A 23,321-nucleotide genomic window follows, 5' to 3' on the forward strand; every position below is an offset into this window, starting at 1 on the left:
GGTAACAGATAACAGTCACCACTCTGTAACCATGAATGTATTTTCAGCTTTAATAAAAAGCAAGGCTCGATGGGAGCAAATAAACAATTCAGTGAGAACTGTGAGTCTGTGTTCCTTGTTTCCATGCTGCACACACCTCATCAGATGACCCCGAGGAGGCTGGAAATCCCAGCCCGACACAGGCTTTGGTGCCTGTTATCCTCTGCAATCTGAAGTGGCAGCAACGTCACTTGCACAGCCAAGGGTCTGGCTAGGGAGTTCTAAGGTGAGCCCAGGAACACCTAGTGTCCTGAGCCTTGCCTGCTGGTCAGGACACAGAACAGCCTGGCTCCTGACCTTGGGGGAATCACCTTACATTATCCATGCATCTTGTAACAGGAGTGTCTTTCCTGTGATGCCACGAAGTGCCAGATCTGCAGCCTAGCGTCTCTAGCTCAAGTTCCAGGGGTTTTCCAGAGAGGTCCACCCAAAACTAGGGCCACCGCATCTGCCAAGGTGTGTATGACTACAGCAGTGTGGCTCAGAAACCACGCCTTCTCGGTCAATGCCTGGGAGAAAGCCCATCACCCCAGAGAACAACCACTACTCACTTGGCTAAGCAGTGACCCAAATAAAAGGTTCCCCACAAAACAAACAACACTACTCAACACTTTCCCATCAGAGCTTTATTTCAAATCCTTTCTTTGGTCATGATGTAGCTGTGTGACATGTGTAACACACGGCTTCAGGAGCCAAGGGACACTTTTACAACAGAGTAAGAGTCACTTGCTGGGACACACAGGTGCAGTTTCCGAGTCCGATGTCCCTTTCATGGTGAATGAGGCCATCCCTGTTGGGTTGCCCTCGGGTGATCATTCGGCACCCACTCCCAGCCCTCCCACAACACTCCCTGGGCACTGCTGAAACATTATGGTAGTTTGACTAGAAGAGGGGGAATCGTGCAAGGGAGCCCCGTGCCCTGAACGCTTCTCTTAAAACATTTTTCTTTGTACAAACTGGGAACCGGCAGGGCCAAATGAGTGGCAATGTCAAACATTGGGTGGCAGCTTTCTCTTTTTCCTAAAGATCCAAGCCATTGAGACCGTCGAGGGGCCCAGAGGGGCAGCTCACGAGGGCAGCCCCGTGCAGCAGAGTGCAGAAATCTGTTCACAGAGCAGCGCATGGCAGGGAGTGCTCGCCACAGTGGTGCCACTTCAGGCTCAACCTATAGGTCAGCCTGATCTATACGTCCGTGGCCTGACGGCGAGTTCACGGTCATCATGCTGCTCGCTTTTTGGTACCCTTCCTCTGAGGAGCCCTCGCTTCTCACAGTCCCTGCCCCAAGGGGATGAAGTGCTCTGGGATGTCGACCTGGAAGACATCCTTTCCGCCTCTCCTGGGTATGGGCTCCAGGAGCCACCTGGGGTTTGAAAGCGCAGTCAGGTACTTCTGCCTCAGGTCGGTCAGTAGAGCTTGATTTTCCAGCTCCACAACCTCATCGGGAGCTAAGTTTTCCGGGCACTGCCAAGTTTCCCCAATGTCAACGAGCCCTGGGCACCAAGAGAGAAGCACACAGATGTTTTCCCTTCCATAAAGCAAGGCCTGCCTGTGACAGAGCACAGGCATTCAAAGTCACAACTGCCAGAGACTGAGCTGACATCCCCAAATGGACTCGGAGGGAACGGGGCCCTCTGAATGACCACGCTCGATGTCCCACACTCCATTCAGGGCATTCTGGGTGAGGCCAAGGGAGGGAGAGGAATAAAGAGGAGAGGGCCTTGTCCTCAGTAGCACCACCCAGGCATGGGCAGGTCGCAGCCGGCCTGATGAGGGAATGTACAGGGCATGTACAGGTCAGGGGGGCCCGGCCACCACAGGGAACCCAAAATCAGGTCCCCAAGCACTAAGCTAATGTGGGGCCCCAAGCACTGAAGGGTGAGGGGACTTGGCCAGGATGCGATGGGCAGTGGAGGTGGGGCCAGTGCGTGATGTCAGGCAGGCCGCCCTGTCTGGAGGCCACCTGACCCTGTGTGCTGTGCAGCCTGTTGTTGTCTGTAATGGCACACACGTGTGTGTACACACACACACACACACACAGAGTCAAACAGCACAGACATGGACCTGCCCCTTCCTCTCGTACCACCAATAGGAACTGAGGCCCTCGGTGGAGAAAGGGTTCACCCGAAGTCAGGGGAACTCGGCCCACCAACCCCCCGCCCAGGGTCCCTTGCTGCCCCTTTGAAGTTGTGCTGTTTAAAGAAACGATAGCCCCGCCCCAAAAGGTTCAAGAGCAAACAAGCCTCAAAACTCCCAGCGTGGTCCCGGGGGTGCCGGTGGGAGTATCTCAGCAGTGCTCAGGGCATTGTCACTTGCCAGCTATCACTCCACGGCCATACTTCTCCCCGTGCTGAAGCAAGGCCTGAACCTGAGCAGGGGTCCGCCCCAGCCTCTCCAGCAGCAGCTCCCTCCAGGCAGTGTCTTCCCAGTCCCTGTGAGCAATGTGGATGGCGATGGTGCAGTGCTGGTGTGTGCTCAGCAGGGGGCGCCAACGCGTCTCCAAGGTCTTGATCCCATTTAAGACAAAGCCTGCATAAGGCTGCCGGAAAGAGAGGCAGGAGAATTTCATCTTTCCAGAGACTGTGGCCTCAGGGGGCCTGCGGAAACACAGAAGCACAAAGGTCAATAAGCTTCAATGCCAGCCCTCCATGCTCAGGCCCCAGGGCTGACTGCTCCCCAAGCTCCCAGTTCCTGCCGGGCAGGGCAGGGCTGAATCTCCCTGACAGGGATGGTGCAGGAGTGGATAGTGATGGCTCCGGCTGGCTCCTGCTTTCTATGGCCACACAGTCAGCTGACAGGCCCAAAGGAAGGGGTGATGACTGGATGCCTCCTCCATCACATGGAATCTTTGGGGAGCTCAAGGAGACAGGGGGAGGCAGCTAGAGAAAGGCAGTCAGGATAGTGTGTGGTCAGTTCTACAAAGGAGGTCCCTGAGTCCCAAGGGACCAGAGAGGAGAGGGCGAGGGCCCCTTGAACCAGTGTGCAGGTTTGTGCCCTCTCCCAGCACAGACCGGGACCTTCCTGGGCTGTGATTCTTCTCCCCAGCCCCACCCACCCAAAAGCTCAGCTCCCTGGCCCCACCTCTCCCAAGGCCCTGCAGGTTCCTGAGTTCCCTGCCACCTCCCCCAGGGCTCTTGAGCACACATCATGGGGACCCAAACTCAGCAGGGCCCAGGAGAAGCCCTGTGACCTCAGGTAGCCCTGTCAGGTGTTTCCTCTGAGCCCTTCAAATGCCATCCTTCCCACCCCCTCCCCACGTCACAGTTCTGCACTGTCAGCAGACACCCGGCCCTGAATGGGGCCTAGAAAAACAAATAACAGGAGCAGGATGACGGGCGCTGGTATGCACGCACCGACCCCATGCTGGACCCTGGGGTGGGCATGATGCACGGATCCTACAATCCAACCCTCAGATTACTCGGGAGGAGCAGAATAGCTGTCACCCCGCTGCACAGCTGAGAAGCAGTGCCGATGGATGTCGAGATGGCCACAATCACAGGGGTCTGACCACATCATCCCAGTCCTTGCCGTCTTCCCTGTACCTGACGGCTGCAGGGGAGGGCTCTTTCTCCCTAGACCACAGTCCTATGCAGTGGGAAGAGAAGGGTCCCAGGTCCCAGCCTCAGCCTGGTCACAGCACCCACCAGAGACTCCATCTCCATGTGGCTGAGTACCTGGCACCTAATAGAACAGTCACAACCTGGGGGCTTACTGTCATCATCGTCATAATCATCATGGAGTCTGTGGCCTGGATCCTGCACTCCAGCCATGAGCTCCCCCACTCTGGTTTGCCTCCAGCCTCCTGTCTTCAAGGACATAACCGCACCTCAGTCTATGGGCATACCACAGAATGCGCCTGATCTCGTCTGGTATCGGAAGCTAAGCAGGTCTGGGCCTGGTTAGTACTTGGATGGGAGACTGCCTGGGGATACCTGGTGCTGTAGGAGAAAAAAAAATCTCTCCTCGGCCCTGTCCTCGCGTTTATTAAAACACGCTCACTTCAAACTGCCTCACGTTCACTCCCTTCCTACCCCACTGTCCTGCATGTCCCTGACCCCAGCTCCCCCAACTTCTCTCATTTGTCCAGGCTGAGCCACCCTCCCTTGCTCTGGATCCCACCCCTCTTGCTCACCCCAGGCCTTTGCTCCCATGACCTTATCTATAATTCAAAGGTCTTTCCAGAGGCAATCAAGCTAAAATTAGCTCATTAGCGTGGACCGTCTTCCTACAACTGGTGACCTAGTATAAAGGGGGGATTTAGAGACAGATATGCACACAGGAGAACACATTATAAAGGTGAAGGCCGAGATCGTCAATCCAAGGTAAGCCATAGCTTGGCGTCAAAGCACCAGAAGCCTGGGGATAGGGAGGGGGCAGGTTCTATCTCAGCCCTCAGAACAGCCAAACTCAGCCGGCACCCCAGTGTTGGACTTCCAGCCTCCCCAACTGTGAGACAACTCATGTCCGTTGTTTAAGCCACCTGGGCTGTGGCACCTTGATGCCACAACATCAGCAAATGACTACCATAAGCTCTCGCACGTCTCCACGGGGTGATTTCTCCATTAACGGCACATCAAGCACATTCGGCCGTGTCTGTCCATCTTCGTCTCTCCTAGTTTTCACTGCCTGTATGGTATCCCACTCTTAGTTGTCCCAGAATTTACCGACTCCCCCCCCCATTGATGAAGAGTCACAGACTGCTTTGCACTTTCTGCCACTATAAAGAACATCACCACACTCATTGACTGAAGGCATGTTTAGGAGTCCTGGGTCACATACATGCACTATTGAGATGCTGATACTGGGTAGGATATGGCCTTCTACAGGTTACCCATGACGTTCCACGGACCCTGGGCCAGAGTGCCATTTCCTCACGTGCTTGTTGACCTGGAAACTCATCACTGTGCTTAACCTTGCTCACCTTATTGGTGACAAAGAGTCACCCAAGTCATTGGGTTTTGCTTATTTATGAAGGATGCTGGATGTTCCCATGTAACCTAGCCATTTCTATTTCTTCTACCAGGGTATATGATTAGACTGCAGCTTTGACTAGTTTCTGCCATTCGGTTTCTTGGCCCTTTTCTCATCAGCACCACAAAATCTCAACAAGGAGACCTAAAATGTATGGGCGGAACTCCTAGAGATGAGGTGACTGTAAAGACAGGAAGAGGGATGAGTGCCCTCCTGCCTCACGGTGCAGAGTACCGGGTTTGCAGCCTGAGGAAGAAAAGCTTTTCAATTTATCTCAGTTAATCATGGGCACAAGGACAAGAGGCATAATGAGGGATCATTAGGGACAAGACAGCAATGCTGGCTAACGTACCAGAACATTCTCGTACTCAGCCGGGATTTTAGACCACTAGGATCCAGGGGATTCCAACTGATGGGAAATACTTGTTGACACGTCACTCATAATTTGGTTCTGCTAATCATGGCACTGGCCCTCTTCTCCCCGGGCTGGGTCAGGGACCACATGATGGCCCAGCGTGCAGTACAGAAAATCATTTCACCTAACTGGGTGGCGTTCTGACAGCCTAGCAGACTCCTGTATCTGAGGAGAAAATGTCACCTCTGACGTCACATGGTAAGGATTCAGGGACCCTACAATCCCTTTCCCCTCAATGTAATCCTGGGTAGGTCCCACTGAGAGGGCTGCCACCAGCTGAGCGCTGTACAGCCTGGGGCCTGTGTACAGTGGTGACAGGCAGGAAGCGAAAAGTGCAGGAGTGAGGGCGGACCTGTGCATGTGGGGCAGCACACTGGTGTTTCCATGGGGAGTGACATGTCACCAGCACATACAGCGACAAGGATGGCTGGCAAGTGAAGGTAGTGGGAGAAGGGGACCAGAAAATGTGGCCTCCACTACCCTGAGATTGCTCCTAGTGTGAGGAAGTAGCTACAGGAAAATGGTAGCCCAGAGGAACTGTCCCCTTGGTGGTTGAGCAGGCCTGCAACCAAGCTGCGCTTCCTAGCTGGTGAGGCCGGTCTCCCGACCCCATCCGCAGTGCATGTCGCGGGCACTCTTGGCTATGAGGCTTAAGCCGCCAAACAGAACAATCCTCTGGTTTCTGCTGCCCAGGGAGACCGCCAGCACGGGGACTAATGCCTGCCACGCCCAGATGAGAGTGCGTTAGCTGGAAAATTACTGCTTGGCTGTGTCCATGGGAACATAGGCTGTCACCCATAGGAACATAACATTCTAACAATAAGTATAAGCTTTCTGCTTCTGTACCCCCATTTGCACACCTGACCTGTGGGTCGACAGGTAATGAATAGAAGAAAGCAAGCCCTTTGGGTTTAGACAGTATGAAGAATGACATTTTGGGCTTAAAAACCCCGTACCGCTACATTTCGGGGCTGCTTAATTTGGGGTCTGCGTACTCCTGGCTGAATAAAGAGTGTTTCCTGTAACTCACTCACTGAGTTCTGGTGGTCCGAGTGTCCTTCGGGGGCTGGAGGCTACAACAGGAGGACGACTCTAAAAGCAGAGAAAAGATAGAGCTCCAGGCACGGTAGTGAGGCTGCGCCTCTGCCGCTCGGTGACCGGGAACCAGGGACCACTGACAGGTGCCTGGTGCCCGCGGTGGTTAAACGAGCGCACTGGCACAGATGCAGATACCCCTGTTTTGCAGGGCTTAAAAAGGGATGTACACATTCATACACACCCAGCACGCACGTACGCGAAAGAACCGTACGCAGAACGCCAACCGCATGAAGCACGCCGTCCGCCAGCACGCAGTGCCCCGCCCACATGCAACACGCTCTTATGTACGCCACCTGCACGCAGCACGCAGTCGGTTGGAACGCAGTGCCCGCCCCCACGCAGCACGACCTTACGCACGCCACCTGCACGCAGCACGCCGACCGTCGGAACGCAGTACCTCACTCGCACGCGGCACGCCCTTAACGCATAACACCACCCCCACGCAGCACGCCCTTACGCACAACACCGCCTCCAGTGGGCACGCAGTCTGCCGGCACGCAGTGCCCTGCCCACACGTAGCACGACCTTACGCACGCCACCTGCACGCACCACGCAGTCCGTTGGAACGCAGTTCCCGCCCCCACGCAGCACGACCTTACGCACGCCACCTGCACGCAGCACGCCGACCGTCGGAACGCAGTACCTCACTCGCACGCGGCACGCCCTTAACGCATAACACCGCCCCCACGCAGCACGCCTTACGCACAACACCGCCCGCACGCAACAGGCCCGCACACAGCACGCCACCCATACGCAAGACGCCGTCCACTTGCATGCATGCAGCACACCCGTATGCAGCATGGCGCCCAACGCAGCACGCTTCCTGTATGCACAGAGTACGCCGGCCGCCGTTACACATGTACCACGCCGCCTGCACGCTCCGCGCCTGTACGCGACACGGCCGCTCCTGGAAGGCACGCTCATAGCAGGCACGCAGCCAGGCAGTGACGTAAATGCACAAAGTACACAGGCAGATATGAAAGGAGGCCAATGTTGCTAGGAGACGTGGGACTCGGCTCTGAGCAGCGTAGGACGAACAGGCCCGTTGGAGGGACGGAGTCTAATGGCCCGAAACAGGAGTGGGATGATACGGAAGTGGGATGTGCAGAGAAAGGGGCGGGGCGAGACGAGCTTGGAGACGGTCCCTCAGGGAGAAGGCGGAGCTGGGGGAGGAGTATCTGGGGGCCGACCTGTAGGAAAGAGACGGGGAGGAGCTGGGGTGGAACTGTGAAAGCTGGGGGCGGAGCTACGGGAGGAGCAGGCGGAGCTGAAGACTAGCTGGGGAGAGCCGGGAACTGCTGTGTTTAGCTGTGGGTTGAGCAGGGTGGAGCTGGGGTAAAGATGCGCAGGTGAATCTGGACGGAAACAGGTAAAGCTGTAAGGGGGGAACTGGGGGAGGAGTAGGGCAGAGCTTGCTGACCGCTGGAGAGGAGCAGGACAAAGCTTGCTTAAAGCTGGGGAGGAGCAGGACAGAGCGCGGAGGCAATTGGGGAGGAGGAGCTGGAAGGGGGTGGAGCCCCGGGAGGAGCAGCATGGAGAAGGCAGTATTGTAGATCTGCCACTGGGAACCACGTGGCAGGTGGCTAGGCCCACTTAGTGCTCATGGCCAGGCAGTGCCCTTTTCACTCCAGTGATATCAGTGCCAAGTCCACAGTGCACCCATAGGCATGAATGAGAGTGTCAGCCCAGGGTTCTCAGTGACCTACACTGACCCTCAGACACGGAGGATACAGAGGAAGAGAGATGGCAGGACCTCTAGGCCGAGTTTTGCACCTCAGGGCAGAATGCTCAGGCCAGCTATCCTTCCTGCAAGTCCCCCACTTCCCAGGGACTGCCAGCGGGCTTCCTGAGGGTAGATCTTCGTATTGCCTTTTTTTTTTTTTGCAGGTGAGGAGGAAAATCCCCATTCTGTTCCCTGCTGCTTCTCTGAGCTGACATGTCCAAAACAAGGCTAATCTCCCTGTCAGAGCTGTTTCCTCCTTTCCACCTCTCAGGGCTCGACCGACCCTCTCAGTGCCGTCACACTTTGCTACTGGCGTCCCCTTATCCTCTCCCTTCCTTGCTTTTAGTCGATGGCCAGGCCTTGTGTCCCTGCCTCTGTAATGCCTGATCAGAATAAATGCTCCTCTTCCTGTTCCCACTGCTACTCCCTGAACTCTGGCTTCATGGTCCGGGGCTAGCGCTATTTCCTGAGACCCCACACTGGCCTGGACACCCGCGTCCTTTCTCCTGAGGGTCCTCCACACGCCATTGAACTGTACATCTCTCTCTATGCAGAAGTTCGAGGAATCTGGAATGCTGGCGATGAGGTGAGGGGCAGAGGTGGTACTTCCATGGGATTTAGGCCTTGGGGATGCAGGGGGATTGTATGATCACCAGGTCTGCTCCCTCCATGTCAGACTCCCCTCCTGGGTCTGTGCCCAAGAATGGTTACCAGCTGTTTCTGAATGCCCAAGAATCTCATGGTAGGAATTTCAAGTAGGGAGGGAGGGAGCTCTGAATGGCGGGCTATTAGTGTTCCTCCCACATCTTGTTGTTTGAATGAATACAACTTCTCCAGTGAGCTAGAGACATGAACTGTGTGGCTGCTAGCGTGGGACAGTCGTGATGACACTAAGGACTGCCTTCTCTGATCCCCCTGTGTGCTGAGAACGGGGTGTACGATCTCCCTTGGGGAGCAGAATAGTAAGGGTGAGGAGTGTGAACTGATGAGCGGAAATTCAAGGGTCATGGCTGCAAGGCCAATTCGCTGCCAGGTGGGTGGGCCCAGGAAGAGTGGCCTGGCTATGTCGCAGTTGAGGGTGGGATGGTGTTTGGCTGCCCATGTCAAATGGACCCATTTGTACATCTGATGTGCAGTCCAGCTGATGGGATTACTGCTTCAGTGGCAGGCGGGTTGGGGGGAGGGACAGAGCAGTTGATGCCATAACCATGGTTACGGGCCTCTAATGAGAGGAATAATGGGCCCCGTGCAGAAGACGCATTCAGCCGACTCTTGAGTGTCTGCATGCTCATTGTGGCCTCTTTCAAAAGGACAGAAAGTACATGAAGAATCAGGACAAAGGATTCTCCCAAGGCTTTACCTGGCAAAAAAAGTTCAGGATTCAGGATATTCTCCCAGTTCTTTTCCTGTGCGTATTTTTTTCTACATTTGGTTGAGTTCATGCTGTGTTACGATTTGTTTTGTATTTTTCATTTAACGTTAAATGTTGTCCCACTTTCTAAGAGATTCCTCAGAAGACATCTCACTGTGCTCGGCACCTTGTTCTGGAGCATATTGGATGCATGGCTTTCCCTGTCCAGACAACTGACCTCCTTGGGCCTGGCCCAGGATACCTTGGACCCAATGACATCCTCCGCACGGAAACTCCAGCATAGCCCTATCCTCCAGGAACAGATGCAGAGACAGCTTATTGAGCCTCCCACCTCAGTGTCACGTTGGACACTGCGTCCTGCAGCCTCGAACTCCCTGGTTATCTCCTTTCCCAGTGTTCAGTCACCCGGTACATGGGTGGGGGTCCCTCTGAGAAGGGCTGGGGGACCGTCCCAGTGTCTTCCTGCCATGTTACTGCAGCATCCTTTCCATGGGGGACCTGGCCACCTCCCTAGTCCATGGTTCCAGGTCAGAAAGCTAGCTCAGGGGCAGAACCTGGGCAAGAGTTCGTGACGTTATTTGTCGGGTGGCTGACCTCGGCCTCCTTCTGCCTGTTCTTGCTCTTCTGAGCATCCACTTTAGGCTATATCTTGGTCGGTCTCCATCCACCTGCCCTCAGGGAGCCATGTGGTACTGAGCATGGCCACCACTGTGGGTGAGGCCTCCTTGTCGATGATGTCTATCATCATGAGCCTCTGGCCCTTTAGTGCTGACCTGGGCCTCTGCTGCAGTTCCTGGGGTGGGGGGAGGTGTAGTCCCTTTCCTCCCGTTCCAGGCCTGGCAGGCTGTGCCCATGTGTTGTTGTGACTCACTCTGGAAGGGGCCTACAGTGCCACTTCTTTGCGCTTTTCCTGGGACTCTCCCTGTTGCAGTACGTCCAGTCACATTGCAAGTCGGGGTGGTTGGTCCCCCTACCTTCAGGGATGGAGGGCTCCGGTGGGGAAGACCAGTGTAATTTTTTGCTGCTTCAAGCCTGGGGTCGGCGTTCTAGCTCTCTATGGGAAGGATGGTCTGTTCCTGCAGGCTCAGAAGTTTCAGAGACATCCGGGGAGCCCAGATCATCTGGTGTCTTTGCCCAGATGGTCCTGTTCCGTGGGTCTGGGATGCTGGTTTTCCCACGTGGGCTTCTGATGTTGGCATGACAGACCTTCCTTGGTTGAATGTTCAACTGTCTTTGAAGTCCAGCCAGTCATATGGAATCCTGGGTTTGAACTTCGTCCCCTGCCTGAGATGGGGCCACTTTGTAGGCTATTGAGGAGACTGAGGGTCCCCCTTAGTTTTCACTTTGTTAGTTACCCTAAGCTCTTTAACCCCTCGTGGGCCATCACATCCTGGAAGTCACCTCTATCCATTCCCATAGGTCCCACATGCCTGGATCTTCTCACCTGCCAAGAAATTTCTCTCCACCTGCTGGCCCAGCAAAAATTTCTGACATGAGTGTTCTGGCAGCAGAGCTGTCACCTTATGCCCGGGGCTGTCTGCGCATCAATTACCGCCAGGATGGGATCCTCATTTCCAATAGGTAGGTGAGGATCAATCTGGTCCCAAGACCCCATCTTACCACCTGCTTTTTGGACCACTCTGGAACCAACTGTCTCAGGTTGGGTCCTTCAGGAAGCTGATGCTGAGAAGGAGTTAGGGTGCCGAAGGCTGCTTGGTGGCTACCACCCACTAAGGGAGCAGGGAGCAGTCAGGGTTGGACAGGGTGTCCCTTCAGCCTATGACTTGGACCTGACAGTCTCTACCAGCCCCTCAGGGAGCAGCAGAGCCAGGATTGTCATCACAGGTCATCAGAGGCCCACACTGGGTCCGGTGTCAGGCCCTTGCAGTGCCTGAGGCCTTGCAATCCATACTGATGGGATGGGGGAAGCGGCATCTGGCTTTGGTGCCCAGGAATGGGTGTGTGCTAAGCTGCACACATGGGCACCAGCCGCCTTTGTACCTGCAGACCTCGCTCCACCCTGCAGCCAGCTGGGCTAGGAAGGGGTGCGCTTCCGGGCCATTTGCTAACCATGCATCTGTTCGCATCTGTGTAAACATGGCTGAATGGGAGAGGGCAGATCTGGGTACAAAGCATTGTAACGCAAAACAGATTTAAGTCCGCAGACACTCGCTCTGTAAGAGGCTCCATGAGCGCATTCCCCTCTGTGTCACTCAGTGCCGGGAAGGGTACCTTCTAGGGCAACCTGTCAACTGTGGCATGTGAAGGGAGGTGCAATGAGGTTAGATGGATGTGAAGAGGAAGGATGCACTGGTTCAGGGCAGAAGGCTGCAGTGAAAAGAGTCATTTGAACTGGGTCTTGAAGGTAATAGGGGTCTCATTTGGTAGGAATTGGGGGACGAGCCCCCGGAAAAGGCCAGATACCTGAGGGAAATGAGAAGGTTCTTGGCTAGAGTGGTGAACTTGTGGAGTGAGGTGATGGGAAATGCAGCTGGGAACTAGACCAGGTCCACCTCATAGAGGCCACCCTTAGGTGTCTGGGCATGTCCTGTGTGCAGCTGATCAATGCCCTCACTTGCAGTTTTAATGATGAACTTTTGCTCTGTCCCTGAGAAGAATTCATTGATTCACTCATTTGGTCAGTTAGTCGTTTGACAAACCTTTGCGTGCCTCTGGTAGGCCAGGCAGCACATTGAGACTGGGCGCTCAGGGTAATACATTGAAACCCTGTGTGACCCAAGAGCAGCCTTCCACAGATGCACCGTGATTCCTACAGCATGCTCCCGTCCTTGCTGATCTGAGCATACGGGCCGTTTCCTTTTGAGACCACCTTATTCTCCTGGTTTGAGATGAGGTTTCCAACTGTTCCTGACTTTAGAAGGAAGTTTGGAGAGATGACATGAGGTCTTTATGTTCTGAGGATTGTTGTGGGGGATGGGGTGAGGGTGCTGGGGCCAGGTCCTCCTGGAGCCTACCAGAAGGTCGATTTACCCCATGTGGCACCTTGAGTTGCCCACGCTGAGCAGTGTGGCCCAGAGAAGACGTGGTGTGGGTTTGCCTAAGCTGCGTCTCAGGCGGCCTGAGCTATAAGTGTCCAGGCTGGGAGAGGAGTATAGCAATGTGCCCCCCTTGCTCACTACCCCTGACATGCTGCCTTTGGAGGAGGAGAGTATGTGGTGAAGACAGGATGGTGAACCATGTCTCCTTGGCATGTTGTATCACCCACTACAGTGTTTGTAACAATGGTTCTTCGAGAAAGTTTTAGGAAAGGGGCCTGCTGTGCCTATGAAACGACTCTAGCGTTTGCTTAGAGTAAAGTAGAGCTAGCTCATTGTGCCATCTGCTGGCCGACTCATCTAACTTCACTTTGCTTTGAAGGTCATCAGAGATTTTATCAGTGAGTAGCTTCCATAGCAGAAAGCTCCATGCAGTGCTTGGGGGGCTGGGGAGGGGCGGTGAGTGTGAAAACAAGGTGCTGAGAATAATATGTTGCTGCAGTGTATAATACCTCTTCTTTCCCTTCTCTGACCATTCCTCTCTTCTTGATCTTTGTAACTTTCCCAAGGCATAGAGATGTGAGATCTAGAGTGATGGATATTGAAACGCAGATTCCTAATGCTCGTTACCGCAAAGATATAGCAACCCCGCTTGCTTGTTCCTTGTGAAGGGCCTATACTAGTAGGCCAGGCGTTGGCGTGGAAGCCCGTCGTTTGAATCCATGGATCCGTGAGCGTGGAAGTGCTCCCCTCTCTGAGTGGGCATGTGTTTGTGCAGCTCATAGGCTGGACCGGCGCCCAGGCCCCACGGGGCTGGGGTGATGCGCGGCTGTGAAGTGGTGTGCTGACACTCCCGTACAGCTTTGCCGTTCACAACATGCTTGCCCGTGGGTCCTTGTGTCCCGGCTCAGGAAGGATGCCTGCCCAGGTCCCTTTCCTCATCCTAGTCCCACACTGGATTTTCCCTGGGCTCCTGGGGCTGCATTATCATTGTCTTCACTTTAGAGACGAAGCAGCTGAGATTCAGAGAGGGGAGGTGGTTTACTTCAGGTTGTACAGTAAATAACCGAGGCAGGACTCCACCAGTCCTCCTGACTCTGGCTGTGGTTATCTGCTCCCTCCACCCACAGAGGGTGGGGGGTGGACTGTGGTACCTAGAAGGCCCTTTCAAGCTGTGGAAGCGTTTGATGCTCTGACTGTACTGTTTGGGACTTAAGTCTTAGCTGTCTCTTTGGTTCCCGGATTGCTGAATGCAGTTCTATGCCCTCCAAGCACAGGTTTTCTCTGCCTATGATTCAAGAAGCCTGACTCCTCTGAACCAGTTCCTCCTTCTGTCCACTCAGTGTCTACCTCAACCTCATGTTCGATTTCTCACCCTCGGCTGTGGAAGAAAGGCAGCTCTTAGTTTGGGTCCTTGTGTTATGTCTCAGCTCAGACTGTCGTTCCATTCCTAGGTCACCTGGTGGTCACTCATTCCCAGGTATTTCTGCATGCTGGTTATCTGGAACTCGTTCACATTTCCTTATTTCTTTGCTTCTCATCGTGTACTCTCCTTTTTTCTGCCTTGCTCTCTGGGTCTCAAGCCTTTTCTGTGTTTGGTTTCTCTTCTGTAACTCTCTGGAGCAGACACACATATACAGTGAAGTTATGAAATTTATGACTGAGCTTTAGGGTCACTGGCTTGTACAGGCCTTGAAGGGGCCCGAGCATCATGGTTTACGCTACTTATATGGTTTGTAAAATCTACGAGAGATTTTTTTTTTAGCTGCAGTGGATTCAGGGTACCTCTCTTTTAATTTTACTGAGTCCATCACTTTTTCTCTTGTGTTGGGTGGCAATGCAGTGGCCATGGGCATATTGAGAATCTGGCCAAGGGGATGTTAAATCGAGATCCATTTAATTTGGATTTGGAGAGAGATTTAAGGGGCTCCCAACCAATTCCGTACATGTTTAAGTCATTGTGAGCTGCCCTGTATTGAAATTGCTTTCAGGAATACCTCTTAATGTGCCAACACACACAGCATCAGATCAAGAGGTATGAGGCCGGAGGGCACAATGCGATGTCGCTGTGCTTTACAGCACTATGTGCCAAAAGCGTGTTGGCAGTCATGGAGAATCAAGGTTCACAATGTAAGGAGCCAAAGCTAGTCTGCAGAAACGTCTTCCAGTCAGAGATGTGAAATGGACAGACACAAGTCCTCTCATGTCTGGAATATAATTAGTGTGCAGTGTACACAGTTATAAACACAACATAGATTCATGCTACAATTTGGATGGGGGTTGTATGAGATGGGATTCTTGAGAATTCCTGTGATTCTGAGGCATAGGCGTGTAGCAGGACTACACACATTGAGTAGTGTGCAGAGAAGAGTTAATTTAGCAGGCCTGAGACTGCTGTCCATAGAAAGGCCTGCTCATAAGGGTGGCCCTCTGCTGGCATCTGGGCACTTGGCTCTGAGAGTGCCCCCAGTTAACAGAAAACTGATGAGCCTAGCTCACTTATAGACTTTTTAAAAACAAAGTGATTTATGCTGAATCCTCGCATTCCTTCTGGGAATCTGGAATTTGGGTGCACACTAGCCAGAGGGCGCCTTTGTGACCGGCCCTGCATAACACCATGGGCGTTGAGTCTGGACTGCCTTGGGCAGAAACATCATACACATGTCACTGCATTTTCATTGCTGAAGGAACAGTGTGTTCCGCGTGGCCCTCATGGGCGGGGAGAGCATGAGGAAGTCTGCACATGGGTTCTTCCAGACTCTGCCTGGGGCTTCTCCCCTCGCGATCCACCTGTTTGTCCTTGCTGCAGCTATAGCTGTGAGTACACTTTGCTGAGTCCAGTGAGTCTCCAAATATAGCAGACAAGAAAAGTAGGAATAGTATATTTCAGAGGTATGTCAGGTAGTTAATAAAAATACGCTTTTATTAGGCATTTTTCCTGAATTTTGAGATGTGTCTAACATTTGATTTTTCAGATGTATGCTCTATTGTATTACTTTTCTCATTTTAAATACACACTTTTGTTCCTAATTTTGTATTGGTAATTTTGTATTCTTTTCCTTAAGGAGGGCTCAAAGTGTTATGAGCTTCAGGCTTCACAGAAACTGATCCTGCCTCTCTCATGGATCCAAGACTTGCCACTTACTTCTTGTCGATTTTGTCATTGTCACCCCGTATTTCACAGGTGAGGAAATTAAAACTCAGAGGTGTAAGTTAAGCTGAGTTGGCGAAACTTGGACAAGATCCAGGTGTTCCAACTCCCAATTTAATGCCCTTTCCCCTCCATTCCATAAAGTTTTAATGAGATTTGTGTGAACCATGGTCGTGGTGCCCTGGACACACACACAGGATGGCACGTAGAAGGCAGAAGTTCTAGTCCCTTCTCTTTCGGTAGATGGGTAATCTTGAATGAGTCCTATCCATTCTGGGACACATCTTCCCCTTTTGTAAAACAGAAGAGCTGGACTAGATGCTCTTTTGAGGCCTTTTTCTCTCTCATGTTCCCTGAGTTTGTCATTCTAGAAATGCTGAACTACACAGTCACAGTTAAAACCATTCATCTTGTCCTTGGCTCTTCCCCATCTCTAAAAACAGGAATAAAATACCTGCTTCTCCCAATTGTGAAGCCCCATGCATGATAGAGCAAGTGATCAGAGGTTGCTTTCATCCTTCTGTCCAATCAGGAACAAATGCTTTCATGTATAATTCTCACCCGTCCCCTTTGGAATCAGAAACTCTTTGGTCAGCAAGCCTAAATTTTAAAAAGAAAAGAAAAATATACATATTTTGTTTTGAAAACTTTTAAAAATGAAAGTATAATTTACAAGCAAACAATGCCCAAATATACAGTGAACAGAACGATGGATATTCACAAGGTTAACACACCAGTTCCCGGCATTTATATGGAGGTCCAGAACATTGCTAGAACTCTCTTGTGATCCCCTCCAACTCACTACTTCTGCCCAAAGGTAACCACTAGTTTTGACTTGTGGTATCTTTGATTGCTTCACGTAAATGGAATCCTACATTATGTAATTTTATTATTGTCTGGATTCTTAATATTGTTTGTGAGATTCATCCATGGTGTTGTGTGAGCAGTATTTCTTTAATTCTTATTGCTGTATAGTATTCCGTTTTATGGTTATGCTACGATTAATTTATCCGTTCTACTGTTTGTGGACACTGGCATGGTTTCCAGCTTTTTGTTATTACCCGGAAAGCTGCTGTGAGCATTCTCGTATTGACTTTTTTAGTAAATACATGTTTCTGTTGTACATATGTCTACAGGTGGAATTGATGATTTATAGGATGTGCGCATGTTTAATTCTCACAGATACTGCCAAATAGCTTTCCACAGTGGTGGTAGCCGTTTGCACTGCCGCCGGCAGTGTGTGAGCTCCACTTACGCTCCATCCTTGGTAGCACATGCTGTCACTTCGGTGCGCATGCAGGGGCATCTCGTTTGGGTTTGTTTACGTAGAGGGAACTCCTGCAGTGTATTCTTTCCCGAATTTGGACTGAAGCACAGAGCCAGGTACCTATCACCGCAATCAAGATACAGAGGATTCCGTCACCCCCAGACTGCCTGGTGCTGCCTGTTTGTGTCCCACCCCTCTCCCGTTCCCAAACCCTGGCAGCCACTGGTCCGATCTTTATCCCTGCAGTTTTACCTTTACCAGAGCATCAAGTAAATGGAGTCACGTGATATGTAGTTTTTGCATCTGGCTTCTCTCACTTAGGCAGATGCCTTCGTGATTCATCCACGTAGTTGTGCGTATCTTTTATTTGCCGGGGGTAGTCCATTGTATGGATGCGCCTCATTTTATCTAGTCACCAGTTGAGGGACAGTTGGTTTGTTTCCAGTTTCTGTCTATTACGAATAAAGTTGCTATAAGTATTTGTATGCAGGTTTTTGTGTAAACACGTTTTTATTTCTATTCAGTAAATAAATACCCAGGAGCAGGATTGCTGGTTTACATGGTAAATGAATGTTTACTTTATGACAACCTGGCGAACTTTTGCATCATGGTCGTAGCATTGTGCATTCCTCTCAGTGGTGTTTGAGAGTTCCAGCGTGGGAACATCTGTGCCGTCACTTGTTATTTCTAGTGTTTAAAAAGTTTAGCTCTTCTGAGGTGTATAGTGGTATCTCATTGTGGTTTTAATGTGCATTTCTCTGGTGATTAATAATGTCGAGCATCTTTCTACATGCTTACTTGCCATCCATGTAACTTCTTTGGTGAATTTTGTGTTCAGATCTTCTGCCCATCTCAAAAACTGAGGTGCTTATTTTCTTATCGTTAATTTTTTAAAACTTTGTTTTGAAATAATTATAGATTCAGAGGAAGTTGCCAAGAAATCTACAGGGATGTTCCATATACCCTTCACTCAGCTCCCCACAGTACATACAGTGTTATGACCAGGAAATTGCCATTGGTACAACCCACAGAGCTCATTTCCATTTTGCCAGTTACTCATGCATTTATGTGTGTGTCTCTATGCAGTTTTTTTCACCTGTACCTTCCACCACAAAAGTACAGAACTGCACCATCACTGTATGATCAACCCACCCCACAGGTACCCTTTTACCCCACCTCCTACCACACATACCTTAACCTTGGAAACCACTCTTTTGTTCTCCATCTCTATAATTTTGTTATTCTAAGACTCTTATATGCATGGAATCATACTATAATGTCTAATGTTTTGCTCTTGGACTTTTTTTTCACTCAGCAAAATTACCTAGAGGATCAAGTTCTTGCCTATATCAGTAATTTGTTTCTTTTTATTGCTGGATAGTATTTCCGAGTACAGATGCACCATAATTTAATCATTCGCACATTTTGGTAATTTCTAGTTTTTGGCTATTAAAGCCACTATGTATATTCAGGTACAGGTTTCTGCACTAACCTAAGTTTTCATTTCTCTGTGAAAAATGACCAGGAGTGCAACTGCTGGGTTGTCTACTAAGTCTATTTTTAGGTTTTTTTAGTGTAATCTTTTTTTACATATTAGTTTCCAGGATACAGTACAATGGTTTAACGTTTATATAATTTATGAAGCGATCCCCCCGCCTGGCCCATCCTTGGTTACTCAAGCACCCATCCGGCCATACACAGACATTACGGTATTGTCTACATTCCCTATGCTGTACTCTATGTCCCCATGACTCTTTTGTAACTACCAATTTGTACTTCTTAATCTCTTCACCTTTTCACCTAGCCCCTCAACCGCCTTCCTCCGGCAATCACCAGTTTGTTCTCTGTACATAGGATTCTATGTTTGTTTTGTTAATTTTGTTTCTTAAATTCTACAGATAAGTGAAATCATGCAGTTTTTATCTTTCTCTGTCTGACTTATTTCACTCAGCACTATACCCTCCAGGTCCATTCATGTCATTGCAAATGGTAAGATTTCATTTTTTTATGGTTGAGTAATAATCGTGCATGTCTGTGTACACACACACACACACACACACACACACACACACACCGTAACTTCTTTATCCAGTCTATTGATGAGCACTTAAGTTACTTCCATATCTTGGCTATTGTAAATTGTGTTGCCATGAACATAGGGATGCATAGATCTTTATGAATTATTGTTTTGGTTTTCTTTGGATAAATACCCAGAAGTGCAATTGCTGAGTCAAAAGGTAGTTCTATTTTTAATTTCCTGAGCAACCTCCAAACTTTTCCACAGTGGCTGCACCATTTTTCAATCCCACCAACAGTGTACAAGGGCTCCCTTTTCTGCACGCCCTCACCAGCACTTGAGTTTTTGATTTATCGATGATAGCCATTCCAACAGGTGTGAGGTGATATCTTATTGTAGTTTAAATTTGCATTTCTCTGAATATAAGTGATCTCGAGCATCTTTTCATATGTCTATTGGCCATCTCTGTGTCCTCTTTGGAGAAATACCTATTCAGGTCATCTGCCCATTTTTTTAAGTTGGATTGTTTTTTGTTGTTGTTGTTGGCTTGTATGAGTTTTTTTTTATAAATTTAGGACATTAACCCCTTATCAGATGTATCATAGGCAAATATCTTCTCCCATTCAGTAGGTTGTCTTTTCATTTTGTTGATGATTTCCTTTGCCACACAAAACTTTTTAGTTTGATGTGGTCCCATTTGTTTATTTTTCCTTTTGTTTCCCTTGCCTGAGGAGATATAGCAGAAAAAAATTGCTGATAGCAACATCAGAGAGTTTACTAAGTTGTCTTCAAGCAGTTTTATGGCTTAAGGTCTGACATCTAAGTCTTTAATCCATTTTGAGCTTTTTCTTGTATATGGTGTAAGAAGGTGGTCCTATTTCATTTTTTTCATGTATCCATCCAGTTTTCCCAACATATTTGTTGAAGAGACTGTCTTTACCCCATCATATATTCTTGCCTCCTCTGTCATGTATTAAATGATCAAATAGGTATGGATTTATTTCCGGGCTCTCTATTCTCTTTCCATTGATCCATGTATTTGTTTTTATGCCAGTACCATGCTGTTTTGATTACTGTAGCCTTGTAGTATAGCTTGATATCAGGTAGTGTAATACCTCCAACTTTGTTCTTTCTCAAGACTGCTATGTCTATTCAGGATCTTTTAAGGTTCCATATAAATTTTGATATTGTTTGTTCTAGCTCTCTGAAAAATGGCATTGGTATTTTGATAGGAATTGCATTGAATCTACAGATTGCTTTGGGTCGTATGGCCATTTTAATGATGTTGATTCTTCCTACCCACGAGCATGGTATATGCTTCCATTTATTTGTATCTTCTTCAATTTCTCTTTTTAATGACTTATAATTTTCAGAGAACAGGTTTTTTTACTTCCTGGGTAAATTTGATTTTTAGGTGTTTTATTGTTTTCGATGCAATTGTAAATGGGATTGTTTTCTTAATTCATCTTTCTGATATTTTGTCATTGGTGTATAAAAATGCAAGTGACTTCTGAATATTAATTTTGTATCCTGCTACTTTACTGAATTCATTGATCAGTTCTAACAGTTCTTTGGTAGACTCTTTAGGGTTCTCCCTCTGTAGTCTTATGTCATCTGCAAATAGTGACAGTTTTACCTTTTCGTTTCCAATATGGATTCCTTTTATATGTCTTTCTTGTCTGATTGCTACAGCTAGGATTTCCAATATTGTGTTGAATAGAAGTGAAAGTGGACATCCTCATCTTGTTCCTAACCTTAATGAAAGTGCTTTGAGCTTTTCCCCATTGGGTACGATGTTAGCTGTAGGACTGTCATACTTGGCCTTTATTCTGTTGAGGTATGTTCCCTCTATTCCCACTTTGCTGAGAGTTTTTATCATAAATGGATGTTGGATATTGTTGAATGCTTTTTCTGCATCTATGATTTTATCTTTCAATTTCTTAATGTGGTGTATCACATTAATTCATTTGCGGATATTGTACCAACCTTGCATCCCAGGAATAAATCCAACTTGGTCATGGTGTAAGATATTGTTAATGTGTTGCTGAATTCAGTTTGCTAATATTTTGTTGAGGATTTTTGCATCAATGTTTATCAGAGTTATCAACCTATAGTTTTCTTTTTTCTGTAATGTCTTTGCCTGGTTTTGGAATCAGGGCAACGGTGACCTCATAAAAAGAGTTAGGGAGCCTTCCCTCCTCCGGAATTTTTTGGCATAGTTTGAGAAGAATGGACGTTAATTCTTTGAATGTTTGGTGAACTTTATGGAGCCACGTAGTCCTTGATTATTGATTTCGTTGGTGGTACTCAGTTCAGCTTTTCCGTTTCTTCTTGACTCAGTCTTGGGAGATTGTATTTTTCTAGGAATGTATCTATTTCTTCCAGATTGTCTAATTTGTTGGCATATGATTGCTCATAGTATGTTTTTTATAATCCTTTGTATTTCTTTGGAGTCTTTCATTTCTGATTTGATTTATATGGGTCCCCTCTCTTTTTCTTGATGAGTCTGGTTAAAGGTTTATCAATTTTATTTATCCTGTCAAAGAACCACCTCTTGGTTTCATGAATCTTTTGTATTGTTTTTCTAGACTCTACTTCATTTATTTCCACTCCGATGTGTATTATTTCCTTCCTTCTATTCACTTTGGGCTTCGTTTGCTGTTCTTTTTCTAGTTCTTTTAAGTGTAAGGTTAGATTGTTTATTTGAGCTTTTTCTTGTTTCTTGAGGTAGGCCTGTAAATGCTATGGATTTCCCCCTTAGGACAGATTTTGCTGTGTCTTATAGATTTCGATTTGTGTTTCATTTTCATTTGTTTCTAGGTATCTTTTGATTTCTCTCTTGATCTCATTGTTAACCCATTCATCGTTTAGTAGCATATTTATTAGTCTACATGTATATGTTTTTCTCCAGTGTTTTTTCTAGTAGTTGATTTCTAGTTTCATATCATTGTGGTCAGGGAAGGTGCTTGATATAATTTAAATCTTCTTAAATTTATTGAGATTTGTTTTGTGTCCTAATGTGGTCTATCCTGGAAAATGTTCCATGTGCACTCAAGAAGAATGTATATTCTTGCCGCTTTGGGGTGAAAAATCTGAAAATATCAATCGAATCCATCTGGTCTAGTGTGTCATTTAAGGCTTCCATTTCCTTGTTGATTTTCTGTCTGGAAGATCCATCCATTGGTATCAGTGGGGTGTTAAAGTCCTCTACTGTGAGTGCGTTACTGTTGATTTCTCCTTTTATGTCGGTCAATGGTTGCTTTATATACGTTGGTCCTCCTGTGTTGGGTGCATATTTGTTTACTAGGGTTATGTCTTCTTGTTGTATTGATCCCTTTATCAGTATAATGCACTTCTTTGTTTCTTACTTGTCTTCTTTGTTTTAAAGTGTATTTTGTCTGATCTAAATATTGCTACCCCAACTTTTAAAAAATTTTCATTCGCATGAAATATCTTTTCTGTCTCTACTTTCTGTTCGCGTGTGTCATTTAATCTGAAATAGGTCTCTTGTGGACAGCATATGTATGGGTCTTGTTTTCTTACCCGTTCAGCTCCCTTATGTCTTTTGATTGGAACATTTAATCCATTTATATTTAAAGTGATTATTGGTCGGTACGTAGTTATTTCTATTTTATAATTCATGTTTATAGAGTTCCCCCTTCTTTTTACAGAAGTCCTCTTAATATTTCTTGTAAAACTGGCTTATTGGTGATGAATTCCTTTAGCTTTTTCCTGTCTGGGAAGCTCTTTATCTCACCTTCCACTCTAATAGATAGTCTTGCTGGGTAGAGTCGCCTTGGTTGTAGGTCCTTGTTTCTCATCACTTTGAATATTTCTCGCCATTCCCTTCTGGCCTGCAAAGCTTCTGTTGAAAATCAGTTGACATTCTTTTGGGAGCTTCCTTGTAAGTAACTAACTGTCTTTCTCTTGCCACTTTTAAGATTCTCTCCTTGTCTTTAACCTTTGGCATTTTAATTATGATGTGCATTGGTTTAGGTTTGTTTGAATTCCTCTTGTTTGGGACTCTGTGTTTCCTGGACTTCTATGTCTATTTCCTTTGCCAGGTTAGGGAAGTTTCCAATCCTTACTTCTTCAAATAGGTTCACCTTTCCTCTTTTCTTTTTTATTCTTTTTTCTTTTTGCTGTCCTGATTGGGTGTTACCTTGCCTCCAACTCACTGATTTGATCCTTCGCTTCATCTAATGTACTATCAATTCCTTCTAGTGTATTCTTCACTTCAGTTAATATTCATTTCTGATGGGTTCTTTCAATGGT

General features: G+C 48.3%; 1 protein-coding gene and 1 long non-coding RNA gene across 44 annotated transcripts in view; one reads left to right on the top strand and one right to left on the bottom strand.

Moving 5' to 3' along the window:
- Window positions 1–647: 647 nt before the first annotated feature.
- On the bottom strand, window positions 648–7,605 carry EOLA2 (endothelium and lymphocyte associated ASCH domain 2). 15 transcript variants are annotated; one of them, XM_016123674.2, is made up of 5 exons: window positions 7,480–7,605; window positions 6,457–6,514; window positions 5,360–5,587; window positions 2,353–2,633; window positions 648–1,529 (listed from the first exon to the last, which is right to left on the bottom strand). In XM_016123674.2, exons 3-5 carry the CDS (start codon window positions 5,365–5,367, stop codon window positions 1,306–1,308), a joined length of 513 nt encoding a protein of 170 aa, XP_015979160.2. In that variant the 5' UTR covers window positions 5,368–5,587; window positions 6,457–6,514; window positions 7,480–7,605; the 3' UTR covers window positions 648–1,305. The 15 variants fall into 15 exon arrangements, with proteins under 15 accessions (XP_015979160.2, XP_036082383.1, XP_036082381.1 ...); XM_036226490.1 differs by lacking the exon at window positions 7,480–7,605 and adding an exon at window positions 6,982–7,299; XM_036226488.1 differs by lacking the exon at window positions 7,480–7,605 and adding an exon at window positions 6,978–7,299.
- Window positions 7,606–7,782: 177 nt separating this feature from the next.
- LOC107499481 overlaps window positions 7,783–23,321 on the top strand; it is a 171,334-nt gene continuing 155,795 nt past the window's right edge. For 20 of the 29 annotated variants that reach the window (XR_004952801.1, XR_004952781.1, XR_004952798.1 and 17 more), the window contains exons 1-4: window positions 7,902–8,829; window positions 9,554–9,651; window positions 9,747–11,196; window positions 15,677–15,795. This is a non-coding gene — a long non-coding RNA (uncharacterized LOC107499481). The other 9 variants (XR_004952786.1, XR_004952792.1, XR_004952784.1 and 6 more) reach the window with 8 other exon arrangements.

The sequence above is a fragment of the Rousettus aegyptiacus genome, unplaced genomic scaffold (genome assembly GCF_014176215.1).
Source record: "Rousettus aegyptiacus isolate mRouAeg1 unplaced genomic scaffold, mRouAeg1.p scaffold_m13_p_9, whole genome shotgun sequence".
NCBI classification, from domain to species: domain Eukaryota; kingdom Metazoa; phylum Chordata; class Mammalia; order Chiroptera; family Pteropodidae; genus Rousettus; species Rousettus aegyptiacus.